Source organism: Oryx dammah, unplaced genomic scaffold (genome assembly GCF_014754425.2).
Source record: "Oryx dammah isolate SB20612 unplaced genomic scaffold, SCBI_Odam_1.1 HiC_scaffold_27, whole genome shotgun sequence".
Taxonomy (NCBI): Eukaryota; Metazoa; Chordata; class Mammalia; order Artiodactyla; family Bovidae; genus Oryx; species Oryx dammah.
The window spans coordinates 29,050,026-29,074,585 of NW_024070211.1; the positions used below are offsets into that span (position 1 = coordinate 29,050,026).

Below are 24,560 nucleotides of genomic sequence, written 5' to 3' on the forward strand. Positions count from 1 at the left end.
GGAGGTAGGAGGAAAGTCAGACACTAGAGTAGCTTGGCAGCTGTTTATTGATCTCCTGGAGGAAAAGAAAGCTGGGCACAGCCCAGTTGTCACCTCCTCAGAGATTCTGCGTTCTGAATGGCCCCTGCAGGGTCATTTTTATACAGCATGAAGTAGCCCTGCACCTGGGCAGGACTGATCTGTGTTGTAGCTTGAAGGACACGGTCTGCAAAGGTCTCAGCCAGGGAAGTTGCCTGCCCCGGGTAGAACCTCTGGAACATCTGGGTCAGCTGCCAGCGTGAGCAGTGGCCCACGTACTCCTTCATGTCTACTCGCCCAGGGCGTATCAGGGCAGGGTCGAGCCTAGGAAGAGAAGGCAGCGAAAGCAGTCGTGAGCAGCAGGGCCACTGGCACCCCCCAAAACGGTTCCTCCGCACCTCCTGATTCTCCAGAGGCACTGAGGGGGATGGAGTCTTGCCTCCAGGTCTGAGTACCTCACTCCTTACCTGTCGACATGGTTGGTGGTCATGAATACTATGCGTGCTTCGGTGGAAGCCACACCGTCCAGGGCGTTGAGCAGGCCACTGAAGGTGAGCCGACCTAGACCTTGGTACTTTATGGGGTCTGGAGGAAGAGAGGAAGCATGAGTGATCACAGCCCTACTTCAAATTAGCACCCCTCTCTGCTCCCTGCTTACCGTGCCCCACTACTTATCCATGTCTCCAGTGGACTCTGATTGCTAACCCAGCTGCCCTCCACCTGCTCTCTGGATTTCTCCTTTCTTCCACTGTTCCTCATTTAGAAATACCCCCTCTCCATCCCCGTGCCGTGAATCCCCCCTCACTCTCGGCGGCCAGGTCTCGACTGAGAAAGGCAGCATCCACATCCTCCAAGAGCACCAGGCTCTGCTGTGGGGCCACGCTCAGCAGGTGGTTGAGCCGGTCATCTGAGAGGCTGGAGTCCGTGAGACTCAGCAGGCAGATGCTGTGCTGCAGTTCTCCAGCCAGGGCTGTGCTGTGGAGGAGGGGTAACAGCTAACTGGCAAGCTGGGAGCTGGTCCTTGGGTCCAACTGCCTGTCCCTCCCAGGACTGGCTTTGAACCTGAGGCCTAACCCTTCCACCACCTCACACTAGTGTTCCACATGTCTCATGCTTTCCTGTTCCCCACATTTATTTCCCTTTCCAACCCCACCAGCCCAATTTCCAGTTTGCGAGTTAAGAGAAGTTTGACTCTACTCACATAAAACTGCTCTTTCCACAACCAGGGGGCCCATAGAGTAGGTAGCCACGTCTGTAGGGAATGCCTAGGAATACAGGCAGGATGATCATCAAGACAAATGAATCATGTACTCTGCCCTAGATGTCCACATTCATCCCCAACCCTGCTCCCTGGAGGCCTGATAGCCTTGGCATTGGAAGTAATCATTCCTTTTAGGCAACCTTTCTTTCCTCTTCTATGGGAATGAGGATAGAGCTTTGTATTTGCCCCATCTGGCCACCAAGACCTCAGCTGCTTCTCACCTCTGTCAATGTACCACTTGGGGTTATCAATGAATTCCCGGATGTCTCTGACAATTCGGTCAGTCAGACCCTGTTCGAGAACCACAGAATTCAGTGGCCGCCGGCGGCGTGGATAGCCAAAGGGGCGCCATTCAGAGCCCACAGCGGTGTACATCACTGTCTTCCCTTCCTCCTGCTGCAGAGCTAGTTCTCGAGCTGGGAGGGGGAAGACGAGACAAAACCCATAATTACCCTTTGCCATGCTACTAGGCAGAGCTGTGCCCAAACAGTCCCCAGGCCCTGCTCCCATGGGCCCAGATCCTCCTATTCTGCCTCTCCAAGCTTCTCTTCCTTTGATGTCAAAGACTCCATCCCTGTAACTGCCACTTCCCCCTCAACCCCCAAAAAGGCTGTCTGTGCCGTCCCACACCTTCCTCCAGGATGTTGAAGAAAACTTTTCGGTCAGTGCCCAGAGCCGTGAAAGTGACAGATTCCCAAGGAGTCCCCGTCTGCAGGTCTATCATCTGCATCTCTCGGCTCCGTTCCACCCGGATCCATTTCCCCTGATACCTGAATAAGAATGAGCAAAATGAGGTGAACAAACAGGTCAAGTCCACCTCCTCTCATTCTTTTCCACTCTCAGAGCCCTTTCTGGCTTCCAGCCTTACCAGATAAAGTGGTTTCCAGGGCTGGGGACAAATTCAAACTTGGTGGAGATGCGGCCACTCTCGTGCTGAAGGTACGACGTCTCAACGCTGAGGTGCTGAGTTCGGGTACTGTGGCGGGTGAGCCAGCTAAGCAACCAGGCATAGCTCCGGTCTCGAGCAGGGACTTCCAATGTGATCATGTAATGGCGCCGGAATGCCACCAAGCCCAGTTGGGCGCCCTTCCGGGCCAGGGCCAGGGCAGTGCCCACACCCACCAGCCCAAATCCAGCCCCAAAGTAGGGATTGTCCTTCAGGGCCAGAACAAAGTCTGAGAGGGGCATCTTGAAAACACTGAACCTCACGGGCCCCGAGGCATTTTCAAGACCTGGAGAATGGGGGGCAGTAAAGATGGGATAAAGCACAAGATTAGTTTTAAAAAAAGGACTCAAATTCCTCTCCCGCCCCACAGAAGCTGGGAGAGGAATGACAGGTCAGTATTACAATGTGCTGCAATATCCTTCGTGGGGTGGGGCTGGTGTTGGACCCAAGGGATGAGACTCTGAGCCACTTGTCCCATTTTGCCTTTCATTATCCTGTTTCATACCAGTGTCCTGCCAGACAACTATTCTGGAGATTCCTTAAATTTGACTGAATGATATAACTGACTTAAGGATAATAGATGGACAGCATTTTTGTGGTTCCTGGGACCAGCTGAGATAGGGGCCCACTGGCCAGAATGAGCAGGGGATGAAGTTACTCTCTTCTGTCAACCTGTCAATATCTTCATGCCTTGCTATCACGTATCATGTCCTTCAGGTATCCTCTCATCTACTTCACATGCTAATGTCCTGTTAGCCCTTTTATTACCTCCCATCTAAACTGTCTCTTCGAAATTAATTTTAATTCTTGAAGTGGCATCTTAGTGGATCTCCACTTTGGTCATGCTTCACCAAACTGCTATACAGGGGTTGAGATTTTTCCTCATAAGGCTTTGCTTCAATGCCATTAGTTTCCCTACTCCAACACCTCCAATGATTGGCTCTCAACAAGTCCCTGAATTAGGTGAAAACTCCTCTGTCTCCACAACACGGGGCCCACGTACCTCTAATGGCTTAGTTCCCAATATTCTCTGTTGAACAAATAAGCCGCCTTCCTCCTTGACTCAGAATGCCCATTTTATTTCCCCCAATCTCTATAGAGTTCAAGTCCCGTCCATCTGCTACCTTATCCACGGAGATTCCCCCGAATTCCACTCGCCGCCCCGCAATAAAATGTGATTGGGCCTGATTCTAGGCTGTAAGATCCCCAAGGGGTAGGAGGTCAAATCATTTCTAGCACACTTCACCCGACCCCACGCCGGTTTGCTTTATGCCGGCACGCAGTGCGGTGAACTGACAGCAGTGACCTCTGCTGAAGCTCAGAACAGGATCCAGAATTCCAAAATTCCTATGCGTGGAAGGCCACAGACAAAGCCCTTTCCGCTCCTGGTCCTTGTCGGACGCCCAGAAGCCTCCTCCCGAATCCCCTCCACACCCCAGCTCGCGCCTCCAGCAGCGTGGTTCGCAGCAGTCGGTCACTCCTCCCCCTTACCGCCATGACTCTCTGGCCCTTCCTCTCGATGGTTTCACCCCTCGGCTCTTCGGGCACTCTCCACTTGGCTTCGCCCCCGAGTTCTTTCATCTACTTCCCGTCACACCCACCGAGACGACCACACCACTCTGCTCCACAACTCTCGATGGTACTCTCTGGGCTTCAGGGCCAGGGGAGGTGGGGGTTGGGGGGAAACGACAGGAAGAACCATAGAGAAAGTACTTCACCAGCCTCACAAAGAAAGAGAGAGCGGCCTCCATATGCCGCGGTCCTGGAGGCTTCTGGGCCGGAGGCGGTCGCACAAAGAGAGTCCCGGGAGGCCACTCCAGCCGCTGGACGACCATAGAGATGAGGCTCCTGCCCGCCTAGGGCTGGAGGTAAGCCGGAGGCTGCGGGGCGGGAACTAGTAGGGAGTGCGGGTGGAGTAGGCCAGAGGCAAAAGTTTCTCAAATCGCAGAATGAGGGGTAGGCCTGGGCGATGGGAACTCTCGGGAGAAGTGCAGAAGGGAGTGCGGCGACGAACGAGGCCCCGGCGCATCAGCTCAGCACTCCCGGCGTCATTGCTGTGGACCCCACCCGGTTACACTCTGCCTCTCCTTAGGACAGTAAGCATGACGATGCTCCCTCCTTAGCCTCGCAGGTTACAAGACGATTTTCCCTTTTGCCGGCAATTGTGATTCCCGCTCCCGCCCAACGATGTGGAGGCTGTCTTCGCCTACACTTTACAAACAGGAAAGCTGACGTCCCGGGAAGCGAGGGAACTACAATCTGCCGAAGGCCACGCGGTGAGTAGAGCCCACGAAATCGGGTGCCTTGGTCCCCAGACTCGATCTCACCCTTTCCCCAGGCCTTCTCTCTGCCTTAATGTGTCCTTTCTCTTCCTCGGTACCGCTGCCCCGAAGATAACCTCATTTCTTCTCTTGTGCCCACCTGTGTCCCACCTCACTCGGCCTTCCAGCGGCTGACGGTTCTCAGTCTAGACGACACCCCTTGGCTCACCGTTAAGGCAATTATTACTGGAGCTGGAAGATTCCTTAGAGCAGCGATAAGTGGAGTCAGTGGTTTCCAGAGAACCCTCTGAGGGCGGAAGTGCGCTGCTCTACCACCTGAATTTCCCTAATCTGAGGCTTTGAGTTGCAGAATTCTCATGTACAAAATGATTTTCTAGCCCTAGGCGCCCCTTACCTGACCTTCATGGCTCAGTTTCATGGAGTGATTATACTATCATCCTTAATTCCTAATTACTCGGCGCAAACTAATTTTAGCAGTGTATAACAGGATATGCAATTTAGTTGACATTCACTTCTGAGTTGAGTTCCAGTGTTCAATATTAGGTCATAGTCAATGAATGAAAAATTTCTCCAGGTGTGTTACTTTATACATAAGGTGCCTCTGGTTTGTTATCTTAGTAGAAGCCTAGCCTTGCATCTCTGTGTCTGCAGTTCTTAACTGTGTGTGAGTGTGTGCTTAGTCGTGTCCAACTCTTTGTGACCACATGGACTGTGGCCCATCAGGCTCTTCTGTCCTTGAAATTTCCCAGGCAAGCATACTGGAATGGGTTGCCATTTCCTACGCCAGGGGATCTTCCCGATGCAGGGATCAAACCTGTGTCTCTTGTGTCTCCTGCATTGGCAGGCAGATTCTTTACCACTGCGTCACAGTTCTTCATTAGAATCCCTTGTCTGACTTGCATAGGCTGTTGTGGTTTATGTTCAGTGACGTGATAACTTCAGTAAAATCCACTCAGAAAGCTCCAAGTCTAGAGAGGGAGACCGACAAGTAAACAATAGTGCAGTGTGACATGTTTCTGATAGAGCTATGTACGCGGTGCCATGAGGACCCTAGAGAGAGAAACTTAGATGAACCGTGTCAGGATGCCATCATAGTAAAGTGACATTTATTTATTTGGCTGCTCCAGGTCTGAGTTATCTTTGATCTTACTTGTGGCTTGCGAACTCCTAGTTGTGGTACATGGGATCTAGTTCCCTGACCAGGGCCCCCTGCATTGGGAGCACGAGTCTTAGCTACTGGACTACCAGGGAAATCCCTGTACAGATGCGCAAAGGATAGTTAGGAGTTGGTTAGCCAGACAAGAGAGATGACAAAGGGGAGAAGGCCCAGCAAGCTGAGAGATGTATAGTATATAGAAGCAGAAGAGAATGTGGTGAGTCTGGGAAAGGGCAAATCAATGAAAAGTTGAATCACTGGCTCAAGAGATCTTCTGCAGAGAGAGGTGGGAGATGAATCTAGAGAGGCAGCAGGGCCAGATCATGCAGGAAGGGCTTTGAGCTAAGGAATAGTGAGATCCTAAGATGTTAAGAGGGGAAGGGACCTCTGAGATCCCTTGAAAGTGAAAGCCGCTCAGTTGTGTCCGACTCTTTGCAACCCCATGGACTATACAGTCCATGGAATTCTCCAGGCCAGAATACTGGAGTGGGTAGCCTTTCCCTTCTCCAGGGGATCATCCCTACCCAGGGATCGAACCCAGGTCTCCCACATTGCAGGCAGATTATTTACCAGCTGAGCCACAAGAATACTGGAGTGGATAGCCTATCCCTTCTCTGGCGAATCTTCCCAACCCAAGAATTAAACCGGGGTGTCCTGCATTGCAGGTGGAGTCTTTACCAGCTGAGGTCTCAGGGAAGCCCTGATAGCTTGGCCCCATCCAATTTTGTTGCAGATAAGAGAACCGAGACCCAGATTGCTTACTGATATGACAAACCTCACTTAGCTCCAAGAAACAATGTTTAGTATATGGGTCACAATTTCTTGTCTCGTTCCTGTATTGACCCCTATTATCATTTTAATGCCTTTGTTCTAAACATTGTCTTCTTTTTTTTTCTCCTTTAGCCATGAACTTTATTGTTTGAATATTTGCAACTATTAATCTATACACAAATTTTAATTTCTTACAAAACTCTATATTCCATATTGCTAGGTCACTTCACTTTCCATTTTATGCCACATTTCTGTCAAGAGATATTTCCTGAAAATGGAGCCTATTATACAGAGTGAAGTAAGCCAGAAAGAAAAACACCAGTGCAGTATACTAACACATATATAAGGAATTTAGAAAGATGGTAACGATAACCCTGTATGCAAGACAGCAAAAGAGACACAGATGTATAAAACAGTCTTTCGGACTCTGTGGGAGAGGGTGAGGGCGGGATGATTTGAGAGAATGGCATTGAAACATGTAAATTATCACATGTGAAACCAATCACCATTCCAGGTTCGATGCATGATACAGCGTGCTCGGGGCTGGTGCACTGGGATGACCCAGAGGGATGGGATGGGGAGGGAGGTGGAAGGGGGGCTTCAGGATGGGGAACACATGTACACCCATGGCGGATTCATGTCACTGTATGGCAAAACCAATACAATATTGTAAAGTAAAAAAATCACAATCTGTCTGATTTTGTCTTGCTGTTGTTGTTCAGTTGCTAAGTTGTGTCCAAGTCTTTGCGATGCCCTGGACTGTAGCCCCCCAAGCTCCTCTGTCCATGAGATTTCCCAGGCAAGAATACTGGAGTGGGTTGCCATTTTCTTCTCCAGGTAAACATTGTCTTAAAAAGAAAATGTCTATGTTAACTAGGTATGGCATGCTGCCATGCAAGGAGATGCCTAATTGGGGCAGGCATTGGGCTGTGCACCCACCCCAACTGGGAAGAAAGTGAGAGATCTAATAATACGTTGTTTGATTTTTCTTCTGGTTGGTTTATCAGCATATAAGAGGCCACAGCACAGAAACTGGTGATGATGACAGACACCGTGTTGGACCCACAGCCAGCCAACAGCACTGGGGAGATGGATGGACTGTGCCCTGAGCTACTGCTGATCCCCCCACCTCTCTCTAACCATGGAATCCTAGAGCCTGTCCATAGGCCCTGTCCTTCTGCGAACCCTCCACCTTTGCCTCCTGACCCAGGCTGCCTGTTGGTAGAAGCCACAGCCACTGAAGAGGACACAGGGAACATGGAGATCATTGTGGAAGCAGTAGCTGGAAATCTGTCCCCAGGTGCTCCTGGAGAGACTCCAGGTATAAACACAGTTGCTCTCAGGGCAGTAGGATAAGCAGGCCTGAGTTATTTGTCTGTGCTATTTTTGATCCTTGCCTATAAACAAGATGAAGACACAAGGTAGCATCCTATTTTTATACTTAGAGATGTTGTAATTTGATTTGCAGTTGGTGAATGTTTATTGGAGGCTGGCAAGGTGGTGCACAACTTGTACCAAGCTCTTGGCAGTCTATCCCTGAGAGGGCTTCACGTCTGCTAGGCGGTAATCCAGGAGGGAAGACCTTTCTGACACCTCTGCCCAATTCTTACTGCTATAGTCCTCAGGGATTCTTTTCTCCACGTTGACCCTCCCACCCAGGGACTGCAGCCAGGGTTTAAGCAAAAGGCCCAGCCTCTCTCCACCACCCAGGGCTTGGCAGGGCTTCCTAGAGGTAATCTGCTATTTCCCTGCTCTGATTTCTTGTGGATAACATATTTAACTCACCCAAGGCATGCGTTATGACTGGGAATTGAACAATTTATGTTAGAAGAAAGATTCTCCCTGTTATTCTTCCTACATCTACAACTTCTTATTTTTGGGTAGCTTCCCTATTTTTTAACTGTCATCTTCCAGCTACAATTGTACCAATTTTCCTTGTCAATGTGCAAAGAATACTGGGAAGGATTAGCTGGTTTGATCGTATAACATTTCTAAACTTTAATGTGGTGAAAGAAATAGTAAATAAATTGAGAAGGAACCTAGAAAGACATTTGCAATATATAAAAAGAGTTAATATCTTTAAAATTCAAAAAGCTGAACAATAAGAAAAAGAAAGAGTTTTTTTTTTTTCCTTAAAAAAAAGGGAGGGAGGGAAGAAACCTACATGCAATTCACTTTAAAAAAAAGTCATTAACCATAATCTCACTAACAGACAAATTCCAGTTAAAAGTACCTATGAGATGCCACTTCTGTTTTGCAACACTTGGGCAAAAATCAAGCTTTTTTTTTTTTTTTTTTTTTAATAAAACTAGTGTTGGTGAGGCTGTGGGAAGCAGACCCTATCTTATAGTTTATGGAGAGTATAAATTAGTGTGATCTTTTGAAGGTCAGTTTATCCACATAACAAAATTTAAATGAGTGTACTCTGACCCAGTAATTCCACTTCTAGGGATACAGAATGTTCTATAGAATGTGTCACATACGTGCACAAAGATACAGGAATAAGGATGTGTAGGGCAGCTTTCTTTACAGTGTTTGGAAACAACCCAGATACCCATCAGTAAGGGTAATTTCATTTTGCTCTATCCATGCTCTGAAGTATCGTGAACTGGACAAAAAAAATATGAGATAGATCTAAATGTACTACTTTTAGATAAAAATATCTTTGATATATAGCAAGTTGGGAAAAAAAATTATGAAAATGTGACCCCTATGAGGCCTGAAAAGATACAGACCAAACTGTGTGTGTGAGGCTGGGAGGTGGATATTCTTATATAGATGTGCTATTGCACTGGATTTTTATTTAAACAAAGAAAAATATAAAGAGAAAAAAGACCACCAGAATGCAGGACAAACCTGGACTCCACCATTAACAAGCATGGTGGCCTTAACCTTGCAGAATCCCAGGTCCCTCTTCTCATAGGGCAGTTGGAGGACCAAGTAAGAGTATTTTCCTAAGTGTTTCTTTGTCAAGGTCCTGCTATTACTTAAGAAATGGCAGCAGTTACTGTGAATGTGATTTGGCTCATTTCAGAAAGGATGTCCTCCATTTTACGAGCCACTGTGCATTTGAAAGTGTTTTTCACAGCGTATAAAAGTAAACATATATATTGTCATGTATGCCACAGATGTTACCCCCAGATTGTCATTTTCTTCTTGTGAGAGTTTCTAATTTTTCATTTGGGCAAAATATATTACCTTTTCTTAATGCTTTTTGGATTTGGTTAATGCCTGTTACATTCACTTCACAAATATTTATGAAATGCCTACTTTGTGCCGAGTACCATGTAAGATAGACTGTCCTTGACCTTAAGGGCTTACAGTCAGGTGTAGAATCAGACTTAAGCCCATCTCCATTCCGCAGACATGAAAAGATCCACTTATATTTTCTGCTGGTAACTAACTCCTCTGAGTCTCATTCTGTCTGATTCTGTGCCTTTCTCTGTCGGTCCTCTGCCTACAGGTGTCCTGGTAAAGGTGGTGGAGGTGTACTTCTGTGAGCGCTGTGAGCAGAGCTTTGCAGAACCCACTCTGCTGGCCCTGCACCAGTGCACTGAGACCCTTATTCAGCCCGTGCAGGGCCTCCCTACCCCACCCTGCTCTGTAGAGCTGCCCCCCAGCAACCTCACCCTCCCCGGCCCTCTGCAGGGCCAGAGCCCACCAGATAGCCCCCTGCCATGCCCTGTGTGTAGGCAAGAGTTTGCCCAACCCCAGACCCTGAAGAGCCACTTCAAGATGCACTGGGGCACCCCCGACACCTTCTCCTGCCCAGAATCTGGCTGTGTGTTCTCCACTCAAGATCGCAAGGAGCTCCACCAGCACCTGAGGCAGACCCACAGAGCGCTTCCGGTGCCCTGTTCCTTCCGGGGCTGCCCCCTGCTCTTTGGGAGCCAGCAGGGCATGGAGCTGCATCGGCAGACCCATTACCCTTTCCACTGCAACCGCTGCAGCTTTGTGGGCTCCAACGTCAAACTCTTCCGGCAGCATCAGCGGAGTCATGGGGCTGGGACGCAGCGAGAGCCGTCTGCTGTAATGGGTCTTCCTTCCCAGGATTTGCTGCCAGGTATGAGGTCAAGGGCCCAGCAGTCCCCTGCCTGGAACACAGCTGCAGTTGGTCTGTAGAAGAGGCAGTTGTTACAGATGCCATGAATGTATGCATGAATTTAAGAGAATCCAGAGTAGTGGCTCAGGAGGTCAGGATTACTGACTGATGTGGGAAGGCATCTAGACATCCTGGACCAGGCAGACAATGACTGAAGATTGGCTTAGGCTGCACTGAAGTGATTTAACCAACATCTCTTCTGATCCATCTCAGAACTTTCTGAGGGCAGAAGCTAAATCGCCTTGCCCGTCAGTGGCTATAGCCACTGGTGGAATGCCTGTGGACTCCTGTTAGAGCAAGTGGAATTGGGCAGGAGAAGCTGGGGTTATTTTAAAAAGAAACCTTCAATGGAGGTGGTGCTTCAGTGATTCTTATTCCTCTTGGTCTCAAAAAGAGAGCGTGAGGTGAGTAGAGGAGCAGGAGGAAACAGAGAAATCAGACCAGCGGGGCCAGGGTTCTGATGAGAGAATTTGGCTTGCTAACACTGATTTGTGCTCTGGTGCAAACAGTAGATTCTTCTTTCCTGGAATGAAAAAGTCATACATCTTTGCCTTACCGTGGCAGCTGCCTCTATTGAGGGATAGAAGGAATGGGTTTGGAGTACAGGGTGTGTCCCTGAATTGCTGAGTTGGATTTCGCAGTAGACAGTTTAGACGTCAGGAATATTCGCCCACCGTGAGCCACTAGCTGTTAGCCCTGGGGACCTGAGTCAAGGAAGTACAGTCTAGTCTGTCCTCCTCTGTGCCCCTCTCCCCACTCCAGTGACCTCAAAGCTCTTACCTTCAAGGGGTCTGAGTTTGGTGTTATCTGAGGTTTGATTTACTTTGTGAAAGTGAAAGTCGCTTAGTCATGTCCAACTCTTTGTGATCCCATGAACTATAGCCTGGCAGGCTACTCTGTCCATGGGATTCTCCAGGCCAGTATACTGGAGTGGGTAGCTGTTCCCATGTCCAGTGGATCTCCCCACCCCAGGGATCGAAACCAGGTCTCCCGCATTGCAGATGGATCTTTACTGTCTGAGACACTAGTGAAGCCCTTGACTAACTTTAGATTGGAGCATTACTAACACCTTAGCTCCTGGTCTTTCCGTCCCTGTGGGAATAAACGTGTGTGCTTAGAACCCAGGATTTTCTTAGGCTACACGGTGAGAGGTGATTCTTCCCGGCTAGTAAGAGGGAAATTCAAGCACTCAGTGCTGCGCTGGCTTCTCTAGTCATCCAGTTCTTTGCACTTGCAGCTCCCAAAGTGCCTCCAGGAATGGGAGAGCCTTCAGAGGAGACAGGAGCGCCCTCACCTGGGCAGGAGTCAGTGGAAGAGGAGGAAGAGGAGCGTGCTAGCCGGAAGAGCTCCCAGAAAGCCCTGGAGCTGGAAGGTAATGACATGATGGGCTTGAACCTCTCGGTGGGGAGGAACAGACTGGGGGTGGTCTAGCATTGAGGCTCTGGGGTTTGGTTTTCTGAGCTTTGGTTCGCATCCTTCGTTCCTAACGTTCTTCTTCGACACAGCTAGTGGGGAAGTGATAGATGGGCACAGTCCCTAGTGACACAGCGCATCAGGGCTAAAGTCACTTCAGTCTGACTCTGTGTGACCCCCTAGCCTGCCGGGCTTCTCTGTCCATGGGATTTTTCCAGACGTGAATACTGGAGTGGGTTGCTGTGCCCTCCTCCAGGGGATCTTCCCTACCCAGGGATTGAACCTGTGCTTCTTGCATCTACCTGCATTGACAGGCAGGTTTTTTTTATCACTGGTACCACCTGGGAAGCCCCTGGTGATGCAGGGGAAAGGTAAATAGCATTTGCTCTTGGAGTTGGTTTTCCTCAGGCAGAAGGCTCTTCTGTGAGGAGAGAGGGTGATATTCATAGAACGAAGATGCTAGAGGTTATTGACTGGCAACCTGTCTTGTCTGACATTGAGCCCCCTAAGACTGCATTTCTGAACCCTTGCATTCTCAGTTTTCCATCTGAGTAGAACAGCATTTGAAGCCCATCCCACAGGGAGCATATTTACCAACAGATGACCAGGAAGGATCTTATTATATTTATTACCAGCTCTCTGACAGGAGTATTCTGAAGTAAGAGTACTTTACCTTGTCTTCCCTCTGCTCACTCCCTGTGAGGTCCTTCTCCTTCCAACCAGCCCTCCTGATTCTTCCACCCGCCCCCATGGAGGGCAGGAGGAACAAGAATGTTCCATCAAGATTATTCTTTTGAGCTTTTCTGGATAGAGGCTTAGGAATAGAGGGTGGCTGGGTGAAGCACTTCTTACAGGCCACAGCATGGTCTGAGACATCCTTGTGATTTTATTTCTCTAAATACTTGAATATGTCTTGTCTCTTCTTTGAGTCTTTGAGATGCTACTGTTTGGTTTCCCGGAGAGAAAGGAATGAGGCCATGCAGGCGTGCATGTTTTGTCTGGGCAGACTGTGGTTCTTCCATTATATGGTCAGTCCCTGGCCTATTGAAGAATCTCATTGTCAATCCTCCCCTCCTTTTTCCCTCTCCCAGGCACTGTGGCTTCTGGCCCCGAGTCCCTCTTCAAGACCCACATGTGTCCAGAATGCAAGCGCTGCTTCAAGAAGCGAACTCACCTGGTGGAGCACCTACACCTCCACTTCCCAGACCCCAGTCTCCAGTGCCCCAACTGCCAGAAATTCTTCACCAGTAAGAGCAAGCTCAAGACCCACCTGCTGCGGGAACTGGGCCAGAAGGCCCACCGCTGCCCACTGTGCCACTACAGCGCCGTAGAGAGGAACGCCCTCAACCGCCACATGGCCAGCATGCACGAGGACATCTCCAACTTCTACTCGGACACCTACGCCTGTCCCGTCTGCCGGGAGGAGTTCCGCCTCAGCCAGGCCCTGAAGGAGCACCTCAAGAGCCACGCCGCAGCCGCCGCGGCCGAGCCACTGCCCCTCCGCTGCTTCCAGGAGGGCTGCGGCCACACGGCACCCGACCGCAAGGCCTTCGTGAAGCACCTGAAGGAGACCCACGGGGTGCGGGCTGTGGAGTGCCGCCACCACTCGTGCGCCATGCTCTTCGCCACGGTGGGAGCCATGGAGGCCCACCATAAGAGCCACTACGCCTTCCACTGCCCCCACTGTGAGTTCGCCTGCTCCAACAAGCACCTGTTCCGCAAGCACAAGAAGCAGGGCCACCCCGGCAGTGAAGAGCTGCGCTGCGCCTTCTGTCCCTTTGCCACCTTCAACCCGGTGGCCTACCAGGACCATGTGGGCAAGATGCACGCTCACGAGAAGATCCACCAGTGCCCCGAGTGCAGCTTTGCCACCGCCCACAAGAGGGTGCTCATCCGCCACATGCTGCTGCACACTGGTGAGATGGCTTCCGCCCTTCCCTCGCTCCGTGTCGTGGGGGCGGTGACGGTGATGATGGCAGCAAATGGGAGCTTTCCGTGTGTGCCGGGCACGTGGGGGGGCTTTGCATATGTGCATAGGACTCATGAGGTAAAGCTAGCATCTGAAGTTCACAAATGAGCCTTAAGTTGAACGTCCATCAGCTCAGAAAATGGTCAGGCTAGGGTTTGAATCCAGGCTTTCTGACCCAGGGGCTTCCCTGGTGGCTCAGATGGTAAAGCATCTGCCTGCAGTGCGGGAGACCTGGGTTCAATCCCTGGGTCAGGAAGATCCCCTGGGGAAGGAAGTGGCAACCCACTCCAGTACTCTTGCATGGAAAATTCCATGGCTAGAGGAGCCTGGTAGGCTACAATCCATGGGGTCGCAAAGAGTTGCACACGACTGAGCAACTTCACTTTCACTTTCCTCAGACCCTGTGCTCTTGTGCCTCACCTTTAATGCCCTGGTGGGTTCTGCTCACCCCTAGTCAGGCATGTTTACCCAGCCTGTTAAAGCAAAGAAGCCCAAACCAGGACAGATGGCTGCCTTTGTAACCCAACTTCTGATGTGCTGTGAGAGATGGGGCTGAGGGGGCTGAGCCACCCTCACATGTTACAGCCTTGGCAGCCGTGACACTGAAAGATGATCACGTCTCATGACCGGAAAGTTGCAGGCTTTTCAGCTCAGACTTTTTAACTGGTTATCAGCATTACTGATAACTTTGAGTAAAAACCAATTCAGGCTCCCTGGCTATATAGCATCTGTCCATTTGTGATCTCTATGTAAGTATCAGTGAATTGACCAGACATCTAAAAAAATCTCATCAAAGATTGTTTAGTTTGGGAGGACAGTTTTTAGGCAGCTTGTGGCAAAGCCATTGTTGTTCCCATTAAACAGTTCATTTCTATACAGGCTTTATTCACAAAATCTCATTTTGGGGGGCCTTTCCTAAAACCTCATATCAATATAGGCGTATTTTCATTTATTGTACTTCACTTTACTGTTCTTAGCAGATACTGTGTTTTTTATAAATTGAAGGTTTGTGGCAACCCTGCATTGCCAGGTGATGGTTAGCATTTTTTAGCAGTATTTTTTAATCAAGGCATGCACATTGTTTTGTTAGAATGCTGTTACACACTTGATAGACTTCAGTGCAGCATGTGAACATAACGTTTTTATGTGTACTGGGAAACCATAAAATTTGTGTGATTCGCCTTGTTGCAGTATATGCTTTACTGCAGTGGTCTGGAACTGAGCCCACAATGTCTCTGAGGTATGTTTGTGTAGCGCTTTTCAGTTTACAGAGTTCTTTCATATTTATTATTCGTAACAATCTTATGAGGAAGGCAGGTAAAGATGAGAGACCCTGAACATTTAAATGGCCTGTTTCAGGATCCCACAGCTGATATTAGAACCAGAGCCAGCTGGTTACTTTTCTTTCACCATCAGGGGAGGAGCTGAATGGGTAGCAGGGGCCTCAGGGAGAGGTCTTGAAAGGAATATGGCCCCAGACTCACCAGTCAGCGCCAGGTCTTGACCAACTTACAAGGACAGCTCGTCCTTGAGTCTTCTGGGGCATCTTATTTAAACTTTATGTCTACTATGTGAGGTCAGTATTTTTGTGTCGCCCCCTCCCCCCACCTTCCCCCCTCTCTCACCTTTTTGGAAACCAGGAAACTGAGACTTAGATGGGGATAAATGACCTGCCCAAGGCCACACAGTAGTAATCTGGAATTTCAACCACTGCCTAATCGCTCTATGGTTTCTCTGTGCCTCAGCTTCTTCCTCTGTAAAATGGGATAATCAGAACACCTGCCTCTGTGCCTCAGCTTCTTCCTCTGTAAAATGGGGTAATCAGGGCTGTTGTGAGGATTCAATAAGGGAAGGCATTTTTATAAAGTGCTCAGAAAGGCGCCTGGCACATAGTGAGCACTGTGTAAATGTCAGCTATTAATATCTGTATGACTATGTTGGACTCCAGAGTTGTTAACCACTATGTCATATTACCTAATTTTTTCCTTCTCCTCTTCCACAAAACTAAGTGGATTGGGCTAAGTGGAGCAGTTGGCCGTCAGTGCCAGTAAGCTGTATAACAAATCTAGAACCGACTTTGAGAAAAGCTGGGTCTTTGTTTCTCCCCATCTTCCCGGGTTTCGGGGTGGAGGCAAGGTCATCCGAGAGGGCCATGGGGCAGCGTTGACTCTGCCATCAGCACCTCAGCTTCCGCTCCTGCCGGGCATCAGGGCGTCCCTCAGTCGCTCCGTGTCTGACCTGTGTCCTCTCCCCGCTCACCCCACCCCCACAGGTGAGAAGCCCCACAAGTGTGAACTGTGCGACTTCACTTGCCGAGACGTGAGCTACCTGTCCAAGCACATGCTGACCCACTCCAACACCAAGGATTACATGTGTACCGAGTGCGGCTACGTCACCAAGTGGAAGCACTACCTCAGCGTGCACATGCGCAAACACGCAGGCGACCTCAGGCATGAGCGCACGTGTGCCTCCCTCCCCCGCCCAGTGACCTGGGGTTAAGCTGGCTAAAGTCGGCTCCCAGCCCCATCTCTCTTCCGGCCCCAAGAGACCCTTCCTCACACCCCTCTGCTCCTGTCATTTCTGTAACACTGCCTCCAGCTGACCTCTGCCTGTGGCCCAGGCTGCACAGTGAGACCTCTCTGGGCTCAGGGAAGGGAGCGCAGACCCAGAGGAGAGGCCCGGAGACTGAGGTGTCATTTGAGCTGAGCCCAGTCCTGGTGACATAGATGGGCTACGCTTGTGACCCCGATCCTGGCACTTCCACATCCTGGCAAGTTCCCCTCTGACCAGTGGGTTCAGCTGGCTAGGGAGTCTCTCCTTAGCTTTCACGCCTCTGTGGAGAGTGGGAACTCGGTGCAGAAACCTGCCCGAGGGGCTGTAGCCATGTCAGCACCCTGGAAGTCTGCAGAAGTTTGCTGATTCATGATATCTTCCCTTTAGGAAGAAACATAGATTAAGAGTTAGAACACAAGCCCTGAAGCTAGACTGTCTCTGCCCTTCACTTCCTTTGTAACTTGAGGCAAGTTATTAACTTCTATGCCTTAGTCTCCTCACTGATAAAATGGAGATGCCTAGTTCATAGGGTAGCAGAAAAAATGATTCTATTAGATGACAAGGGACTTCCCCGGCAATGCAGTGGTCAAGACTTTGCCTTCCAGTGCACCAGGTATGGGTTTGATCCCTAGTTGGGGAACCAAGATCCTACATGTCTCGTGGCCAAAAAACCAAACCAAAACAGAAGCAGTATTGTAACAAATTTAATAAAGACTTTTAAGAAAATATTTTAAATAAATCAGATGACACATGTACAAGTGAATGTGGAACCTGGCCCATGGTATGAATTTATGAGTGACTGGTAGTGGCTATGAGTAACTCAATAATTGTGATCTTTCCCTCTTTGCCAGATACCAGTGCAACCAGTGCTCCTACCGTTGCCACCGGGCCGATCAGCTGAGCAGCCACAAGCTGCGGCACCAGGGCAAGTCCCTGATGTGTGAGGTGTGTGCCTTCGCCTGCAAGCGGAAGTACGAGCTGCAGAAGCACATGGCTTCCCAGCACCACCCTGGGACGCCAGTGCCGCTCTACCCCTGCCGCTACTGCAGCTACCAGAGCCGCCACAAGCAGGCGCTGCTGAGCCACGAGAACTGCAAGCACACCCGCCTCCGCGAGTTCAGCTGCGCCCTCTGCGACTACCGCACCTTCAGCAACACCACGCTCTTCTTCCACAAGCGCAAGGCCCATGGCTACGTGCCCGGCGACCAGGTCTGGCAGCTCCGCTGTGCCAGCCAGGAGCCAGAAGGGGCCAGGCAGTGCCCAACACCCTCACCAGACTCAGAGCCTGCAAGTCAACTGTCTGCCCAGCCTGAGGGGCCGGACCATGACCCAGGGGCTGTAATGGACCCCACCCTGATCCAGGACCTGCCAGAGACCAGCGAGGAGGGCAGTGCTGGGAAACAGGATGGCATCGAGGTTCCCCAGGGGGATGACCTGGTTGGCAGCCCCAGTCCAGCGGAGGTAGACGAGGGCGGCTGCACACTACACCTCGAGGCCTTGGGAGTCGAGCTGGGACCTGTGGCTGACCCGCCCCTTGAGGAAGTCACCGAGACAGCTCCTGTGGAGTTCAGGCCCTTGGATCCCCCAGGGCCCCTGAGCCTGGAAGGGCCAGAGAGAACTTTGACAGAGCTGTCTACCTTTGAGGGTGCTGGAACTTCTGACTTGGGTGCTGAAGAGCCCATTCTGGAAAAGTCAATCTCTCAGCCCCCAACCAATCCTCCTTCCTCAGAGGAACCCCCAGATGGCTGGGTGGGAACCTTCAAGGCAACTACACCCACTGAGACAGCACCCCTGCCCCAGCTCCCTGAATCTGAGTCATTACTCAAGGCCCTAAGGAGGCAGGACAAAGAGCAGGCAGAGGCATTGGTGCTGGAAGGGCGAGTCCAGATGGTCGTGATTCAGGCAGAGGGGAGAGCTTTCCGCTGCCCACACTGCCCATTCATCACCCGCCGGGAGAAGGCCCTGAGTCTGCACTCCAGGGCTGGGTGCCAGGGCCGCCGAGAGCCCCTGCTCTGCCCCGAGTGTGGTGCTAGCTTTAAGCAGCAGCGTGGCCTCAGCACACACCTGCTGAAGAAGTGCCCCGTTCTGCTCAGGAAGAACAAGGGCTTGCCCAGACCAGATTCACCCATTGCTCTGCAGCCTCTACCCCCAAGCACCCCGGCCTCAGAGGATGCAGAAGGTGGGAAGACCCCAGCTGCACCATTAGAAGGAGAGATCATGCTCCCAAGAGATGCTCCTTCTGAGCCTTCTAGGGAGCCAGAGAAGATAGGGGAGCCTCTTGCTGTGCTCTCTGGCTCTACAGTCCCTCCTGTGGGAGACTCCTCGCCCTCAGAGGCCCCTGAGAAGTTCCACTTTGAGCAGGGCAAGTTTCACTGCAACTCATGCGCATTCCTCTGCTCTCGCCTTTCCTCCATCACCTCTCACGTGGCTGAGGGCTGCCGGGGTGGACGTGGCGGAGGAGGAAAGCGCGGGGCCGTCCAGACCCAGCCTGCCCTGTCCCCCCTGAGTGGCGGGGATTCTGCACCCCTGAGCAGTAGGAATACAGAGCGCAGCCCAGGGGATGGGGAGCCGGCTCTGCTGCCAAAGCCGAAGGCGGCCCGCTTCTCCTGCCCCACGTGTCCCTTTAGCTGTCAGCAGGAGCGGGCTCTGCGGACTCACCAGACCCGGGGCTGCCCGCTGGAGCCCTCTGGAGAGCTGCGCTGCGGCCTCTGCCCCTTCACTGCTCCCGCTGCTGCTGCCCTGAGGCTTCACCAGAAGCGCCGGCACCCCCCTGCCACCCCGGCCCGAGGCCCCCGGCCCCCTTTGCAGTGCGGGGACTGTGGCTTCACCTGTAAGCAGAGCCGGTGCCTGCAGCAGCACAGACGGCTGAAGCACGAGGGGGTGAAGCCACATCAGTGCCCCTTCTGTGACTTCTCCACCACCCGAAGGTACCGGCTTGAGGCCCACCAGTCCCGACACACAGGGGTTGGCCGCATCCGCTGCAACTCCTGTCCTCAGACGTTCGGTACCAACTCCAAACTGCGCCTGCACCGGCTGAGGGTGCACGACAAAACGCCTACCCATTTCTGTCCTCTCTGTGACTACAGCGGCTACCTCCGCCATGACATCACCCGCCACATCAACAGCTGCCACCAGGGCACCCCGGCCTTTGCCTGCCCTCAGTGCGAGGCCCAATTCAGCTCCGAGACAGCGCTCAAGCAGCATGCGCTGCGCCGGCATCCAGAGCCCATGCTGCCCACCCCCGGCTCTCTGGCAGAGGCCGCCGAGGGCCCCCTGCACTGCACCCGCTGTGGGCTGCTGTGCGCCAGCCCCGCCAGCCTACGGGGGCACACGCGGAAGCAGCACCCCCGGCTCGAGTGTGGGGCCTGCCAGGAGGCCTTCCCTAGCCGGCCGGCACTGGACGAGCACCGGAGGCAGCAGCATTTCAGCCACCGCTGCCAGCTCTGTGACTTTGCTGCCCGGGAGCGGGTGGGCCTGGTGAAGCACTACTTGGAGCAGCACGAGGACACTTCCGAGGCAGCTGCAGCCTCGGCCGGAGAGGGGGACTCTGGCCAGCCCCCTCTGCGCTGCCCCTTCTGTGACTTTGCTTGCCGCCACCAGCTGGTGCTTGATCACCATGTGAAAGGGCACGGGGGCACCCGGCTCTACAAGTGCACGGACTGTGCTTACAGCACCAAGAACCGGCAGAAGATCACCTGGCACAGCCGTATCCACACCGGGGAAAAGCCCTACCGCTGTCACCTCTGTCCCTATGCCTGTGCGGACCCCTCTCGCCTCAAGGTAAGGTCAGGGGCCATGGAAACGGGAGGAAGGCAGGCTGCAGAGTTAAAACCACCTAGGTTCTCTAATCCTGACTCTTCCAAGTATCAGCTTGGAGGGGTCAAGTCCCTTAACTTCTCCAAGCCTCAGGTTCCTCATCTGTGAGAAAAGGGGATAGTATTGCATAGGGTGGTTACAAAGGTAGAATTCCAGTACTTCCTGGTGGTCCAGTGGTTAAGACTCTGTGTTCCCAGTGCAGGGGGCATGGGTTCAATCCCTGGTCAGGGAACTAAGATCCCCCATGTCACGTAGCCAAAAAAAAAAGAATTCCATAATATATGCTTGGCATGTGATAAAGGCATGTAATAGGTTGTAGATAATCTAGATAATAATAGCTAACATTTTTTGATCACTTACACTGTATGTTGGGCATTAATTTTACTCCTTATGAAAATACGAAATAGTTACTTTCAGTGTTCCCATTTTACAGATTAATAAACTGAGAATTAGGGGTTAGGTTGCCCAAAGACACAGCTAAATGAGTGGCAGGGCTGAGATCAGGTATACCTGAGGTTGGCCAAATGGATCAGGGTGGTATCCAAGTGACTGGCCTAGGGGACCCGATTGGCAGTGGAGGGAATGGGTCAGCTTGGTGCAGGGAACAGGATTATCTGCCAGCAGTTTCTCTGCCTGTTCACCCTATTTCCACATCCAGTGAGTACCCATTAGGTGCATGTTCTCTGGGTGCTCTCTGCTCTTCTCTCCTCCAGTACCACATGCGGATTCACAAGGAGGAACGGAAGTATCTGTGCCCTGACTGTGGCTACAAGTGCAAGTGGGTCAACCAGCTCAAGTACCACATGACCAAGCACACAGGTGAGTCTGCGTGGTTTCCACAGGCCTGAGGTGCTCCGCTGTGCCCTGGCACACCCAGCCTCCCCGAGGTGGTGTATGTCCTTATGCAGATTTGGGGTGCATGTCAGTTTTCACATCAGGGATCAACTGAAAAGCCAGAATAACTTCCCAATCCACTGAAAGCCTATCAGAATCAGGAGAGGTGAACCTGGGGGTCTGGGCATGTGTGCTTTGCAAAACCTTCCCAGGGGATTGTGGCACATGGTCACCCCCTTTCTGTTGAGAACCCCCAACTCGAGCATGAAGAACCAGATCTACCTGGTTCCTGTGGAAACAGGATGGAACTATCGTGAGTGAGGAGGAGAAAGTAGAGGGCTCGCCTGTTTTAACTTGTCCTTTTTTTCCCTCCTGAGTAGAGTCTGTGGACCACAGGTTCTCAGAGATGGGTTAATGATGGTGTGTCTTGATTGCTGCATATGGCCCACCCTGTAAGGGAATTAACCAGGTGCATTTCAAGACCCTCTGCCTCTATAGATACCACTACTTTTTATCTCTACCTCTTCCCTCTTAAGTATTTTCTTTTACTTCCTGAGTTGAACAAGGAATTATATTTAAATAGATTCCCAGTTCCGTGAGTACTCCAGGATCAAAGTGAAAGTCGCTCAGCTGTGTCCGACTCTCCACGACCCCAGGGACTGTAGCCTGCCAGGCTACTGTGTCCATAGGATTCTCCAGGCAAGAATACTGGAGTGGGTTGCCATTTCCTCTTCCAGGGGATCTTCCTGACTCAGGGATCGAACCCAGGTCTTCCTCACTGAAGGCAGAGTCTCTACCATCTGAGCCACCAGGGAAGCCCAGAGTTGATTTCACTTGTCTTGCTTTTCCCTCGACATCCTCCTCTGACCCAGGACCCCGCCCAACCTTGAGTTGTCACGTCTCCTTGGGCTCCTCTGGGACGCACAGTTTCTCAGACTTTCTGTACTTTGATGACCTTGACAATTCTGAGGATTGCTCAAGGATTCTGTGGAAAGTCCCTCAGCTAGGATTTCTCTGGTGGTTTTCTCGTGGTGGCCTTGATGGGGGGGGTGGGGGTTGGAGGGAAGACCCAGGACCAAAAGGGGGTTGGAATTCCGCTTGTAGAAAACTTAGTATATTTGAGTCTTTACTGCTGTCAGATGGCTACTTAGGGGTCCAGTTAGTTACCAGCATCCATTGAGCACCCACTGTCTACAAGGGATTATGTGGAAGAAGGGGAGCACATCAGACAGGATCGGAACATGCCAGAGACATGGTCCTTTGTCAGCTGGCTGGCTGTGTTCCTTATGTGCCAGGATCACAGGGGCACTTCTGGTCCACGGATCCTGTTCCACCTCTTTCAGTGGTGACCCATTCCCTGTCCTTCCCCCGTCCCACAGGACTGAAGCCATACCAGTGTCCCGAGTGTGAGTACTGCACCAACCGGGCCGACGCGCTGCGCGTTCACCAGGAGACACGGCACCGGGAAGCTCGGGCCTTCATGTGCGAGCAGTGTGGAAAAGCCTTCAAGACGCGCTTCCTGCTGCGCACCCACCTGCGCAAGCACAGCGAGGCCAAGCCCTACGTGTGCAACGTGTGCCACCGGGCTTTCCGCTGGGCCGCCGGCCTGCGCCATCACGCCCTCACTCACACCGACCGCCACCCCTTCTTCTGCCGCCTCTGCAGCTACAAGGCCAAGCAGAAATTCCAGGTGGTCAAGCACGTGCGCAGGCACCACCCTGACCAGGCTGACCCCAACCAAGGCGTGGGCAAAGACCCCACCACTCCCACGGTGCATCTGCACGACGTACAACTGGAAGACCCTGGCCCGCCCGCTCCTGCTGCTCTACCCACTGGACCCGAGGGCTGAGCGCCCCCCACCTCCCAGACACGAGGAGGGTGTGGACCCATGTGCAGACTGGACCCGAGGGCTGAGCCCCCACACCTCCCAGACACCAGGAGGGTGTGGACCCATGTGCAGACTGGACCCAGAGCTAGCCTTAGGAGCTCAGGGCTGTGGGAGGGGCTGGCTTCAGGGCATAAATGAGGCTGGAACCCTCCTGGGAATCTGGCCCATAGTACTTGGAAGTTGATATAAAAGAGAGACCTGGACCACAAATTGATTTCTGTTGAGGCACACTGTGTTTTTGACCTGTGTGTTCCTAATTTCTTCACCATCGCCCCACCAAAGTCCCTGGCTATAAGATCGTGGATTACCCTTTTCATCTCTTTCCTTCTTAACTGTCAAGTTCCTATTTCCTCAGCATCCTCAAAACAGTTGTATCTAACCGCATGTGCCGTTGTGCCCCCTGCTCCATAAAGCATGGTTAAATGATTCGTAGCTTATAGAGACTCTTCCATGTCCCCGACTTTAATACTGCCAGGCTGTCTCTCAGTCTGCCCTGTCCCCTCTCAGGCCTCTGTCACTCCTTTGTCTCCTTCCATCTTTGCTGAGTGATTGGTTCTGAAAGAGGACAAGATCTGCCTTCTGTCTGTCCTAGAGCCTGAGTTAGCCCTTGCCCTGCTCCTTATTTCCAAATCCCTTTGTCTTCCAGTAGATGGAGGATTGCTACCTACTCAGCCTTCTCGTAGAAGCAGCTTTAACTCAGCAGCATCCTCAGACCAGCTCAGCTGCTAGACTGGAGTTAAAGCACAGGATAGTGGAAGACAGACAGTTGGGGAGGTAAATCTCTCACCCAGAATTCTGTCGATGCTTCACAGTGACTGTATCACGAATCATCTAAACTGGGACACACTGGGGAAATCAAAGAGGATACTATTAATAATTATGCTGAGACACCAGATATAAAGCAAGACTATTCCAGGCCAACTCTTTAGGAAGGCTGGGATCATGTAACTCTGTCTCTCCTTTTACCCTGCCACTTAGAAGTCATACTTCTTACCCTTTCTGTGTAGTGAATGAATGCTGGGGGGCCTGGGAAATCCTGTTTTCCCACTTTTCCTATCCCACCTGTCTTACCCAAATGTCCCCCAACCCTCATATCTCTTTGCCCAACAATAAGAGACCACACTCAGGCCAATTTGAGAGAGAAGCTCTATTTATACTGGTGGCACAAGTGAGCAGGAGTCCAGTGGGGACTCTCTGGGCCATGCAGTGTTCTGTTGAGAGTCAATACAGGGGATCAGATCTCCTTCCCCAGCCTTTGCCTGGGGAGACTTGAGGCTCGAGTTGTCTTTCCCTTGGCTCTGGACTTTGAGGAAGCTAGGGGTGGAGGTTTGAGTTTTGGGTTTCTCTGCCCCCAAGCCCACTCTGGATTTCTAGCTGCAATGTGCCTTTGAGCCAGAGTTGGTGGGAAAGGACTCTCCTAGATCTGGGTATGGTGTTGAGCCTATAGCCAGAGGAAGGAATGAATTCCAGTGTAGAGTCTGCAGAGGGAAAGGACAGGAATGATGCCAGAGACTTGTGAAAACGAAGAAAGGGAAAAGAAAGAAGGTGAAA

The 24,560-nt window shown here is 51.6% G+C and overlaps 2 protein-coding genes across 10 annotated transcripts; one reads left to right on the top strand and one right to left on the bottom strand.

The window, feature by feature from the left end:
- Positions 1 to 29: 29 nt before the first annotated feature.
- Positions 30 to 3,994, bottom strand: LOC120854373 (mitochondrial chaperone BCS1). 6 transcript variants are annotated; one of them, XM_040228352.1, is made up of 8 exons: positions 3,717 to 3,994; positions 2,148 to 2,511; positions 1,910 to 2,049; positions 1,501 to 1,695; positions 1,220 to 1,283; positions 824 to 993; positions 486 to 603; positions 30 to 342 (listed from the first exon to the last, which is right to left on the bottom strand). In XM_040228352.1, exons 2-8 carry the CDS (start codon positions 2,465 to 2,467, stop codon positions 90 to 92), a joined length of 1,260 nt encoding a protein of 419 aa, XP_040084286.1. In that variant the 5' UTR covers positions 2,468 to 2,511; positions 3,717 to 3,994; the 3' UTR covers positions 30 to 89. The 6 variants fall into 6 exon arrangements, with proteins under 6 accessions (XP_040084286.1, XP_040084290.1, XP_040084285.1 ...); XM_040228356.1 differs by having other exon boundaries at positions 3,827 to 3,973; XM_040228351.1 differs by having other exon boundaries at positions 3,755 to 3,776.
- Positions 3,995 to 4,028: 34 nt separating this feature from the next.
- ZNF142 (zinc finger protein 142) lies at positions 4,029 to 23,436 on the top strand. Of its 4 annotated transcripts, none has more exons than XM_040228345.1 (10): positions 4,029 to 4,093; positions 4,349 to 4,501; positions 7,442 to 7,755; positions 9,898 to 10,497; positions 11,774 to 11,908; positions 13,041 to 13,865; positions 16,191 to 16,368; positions 17,323 to 20,251; positions 21,001 to 21,106; positions 22,501 to 23,435. In XM_040228345.1, the coding sequence occupies exons 3-10, from the start codon at positions 7,473 to 7,475 to the stop codon at positions 22,968 to 22,970; spliced, it is 5,526 nt and encodes a 1,841-aa protein (XP_040084279.1). In that variant the 5' UTR covers positions 4,029 to 4,093; positions 4,349 to 4,501; positions 7,442 to 7,472; the 3' UTR covers positions 22,971 to 23,435. The 4 variants fall into 4 exon arrangements, with proteins under 4 accessions (XP_040084279.1, XP_040084282.1, XP_040084281.1 ...); XM_040228348.1 differs by lacking the exon at positions 4,029 to 4,093 and having other exon boundaries at positions 4,102 to 4,501; positions 22,501 to 22,999; positions 23,064 to 23,436; XM_040228346.1 differs by lacking the exon at positions 4,029 to 4,093 and adding an exon at positions 4,114 to 4,181 and having other exon boundaries at positions 22,501 to 23,436.
- The last annotated feature ends 1,124 nt before the right edge of the window (positions 23,437 to 24,560 follow it).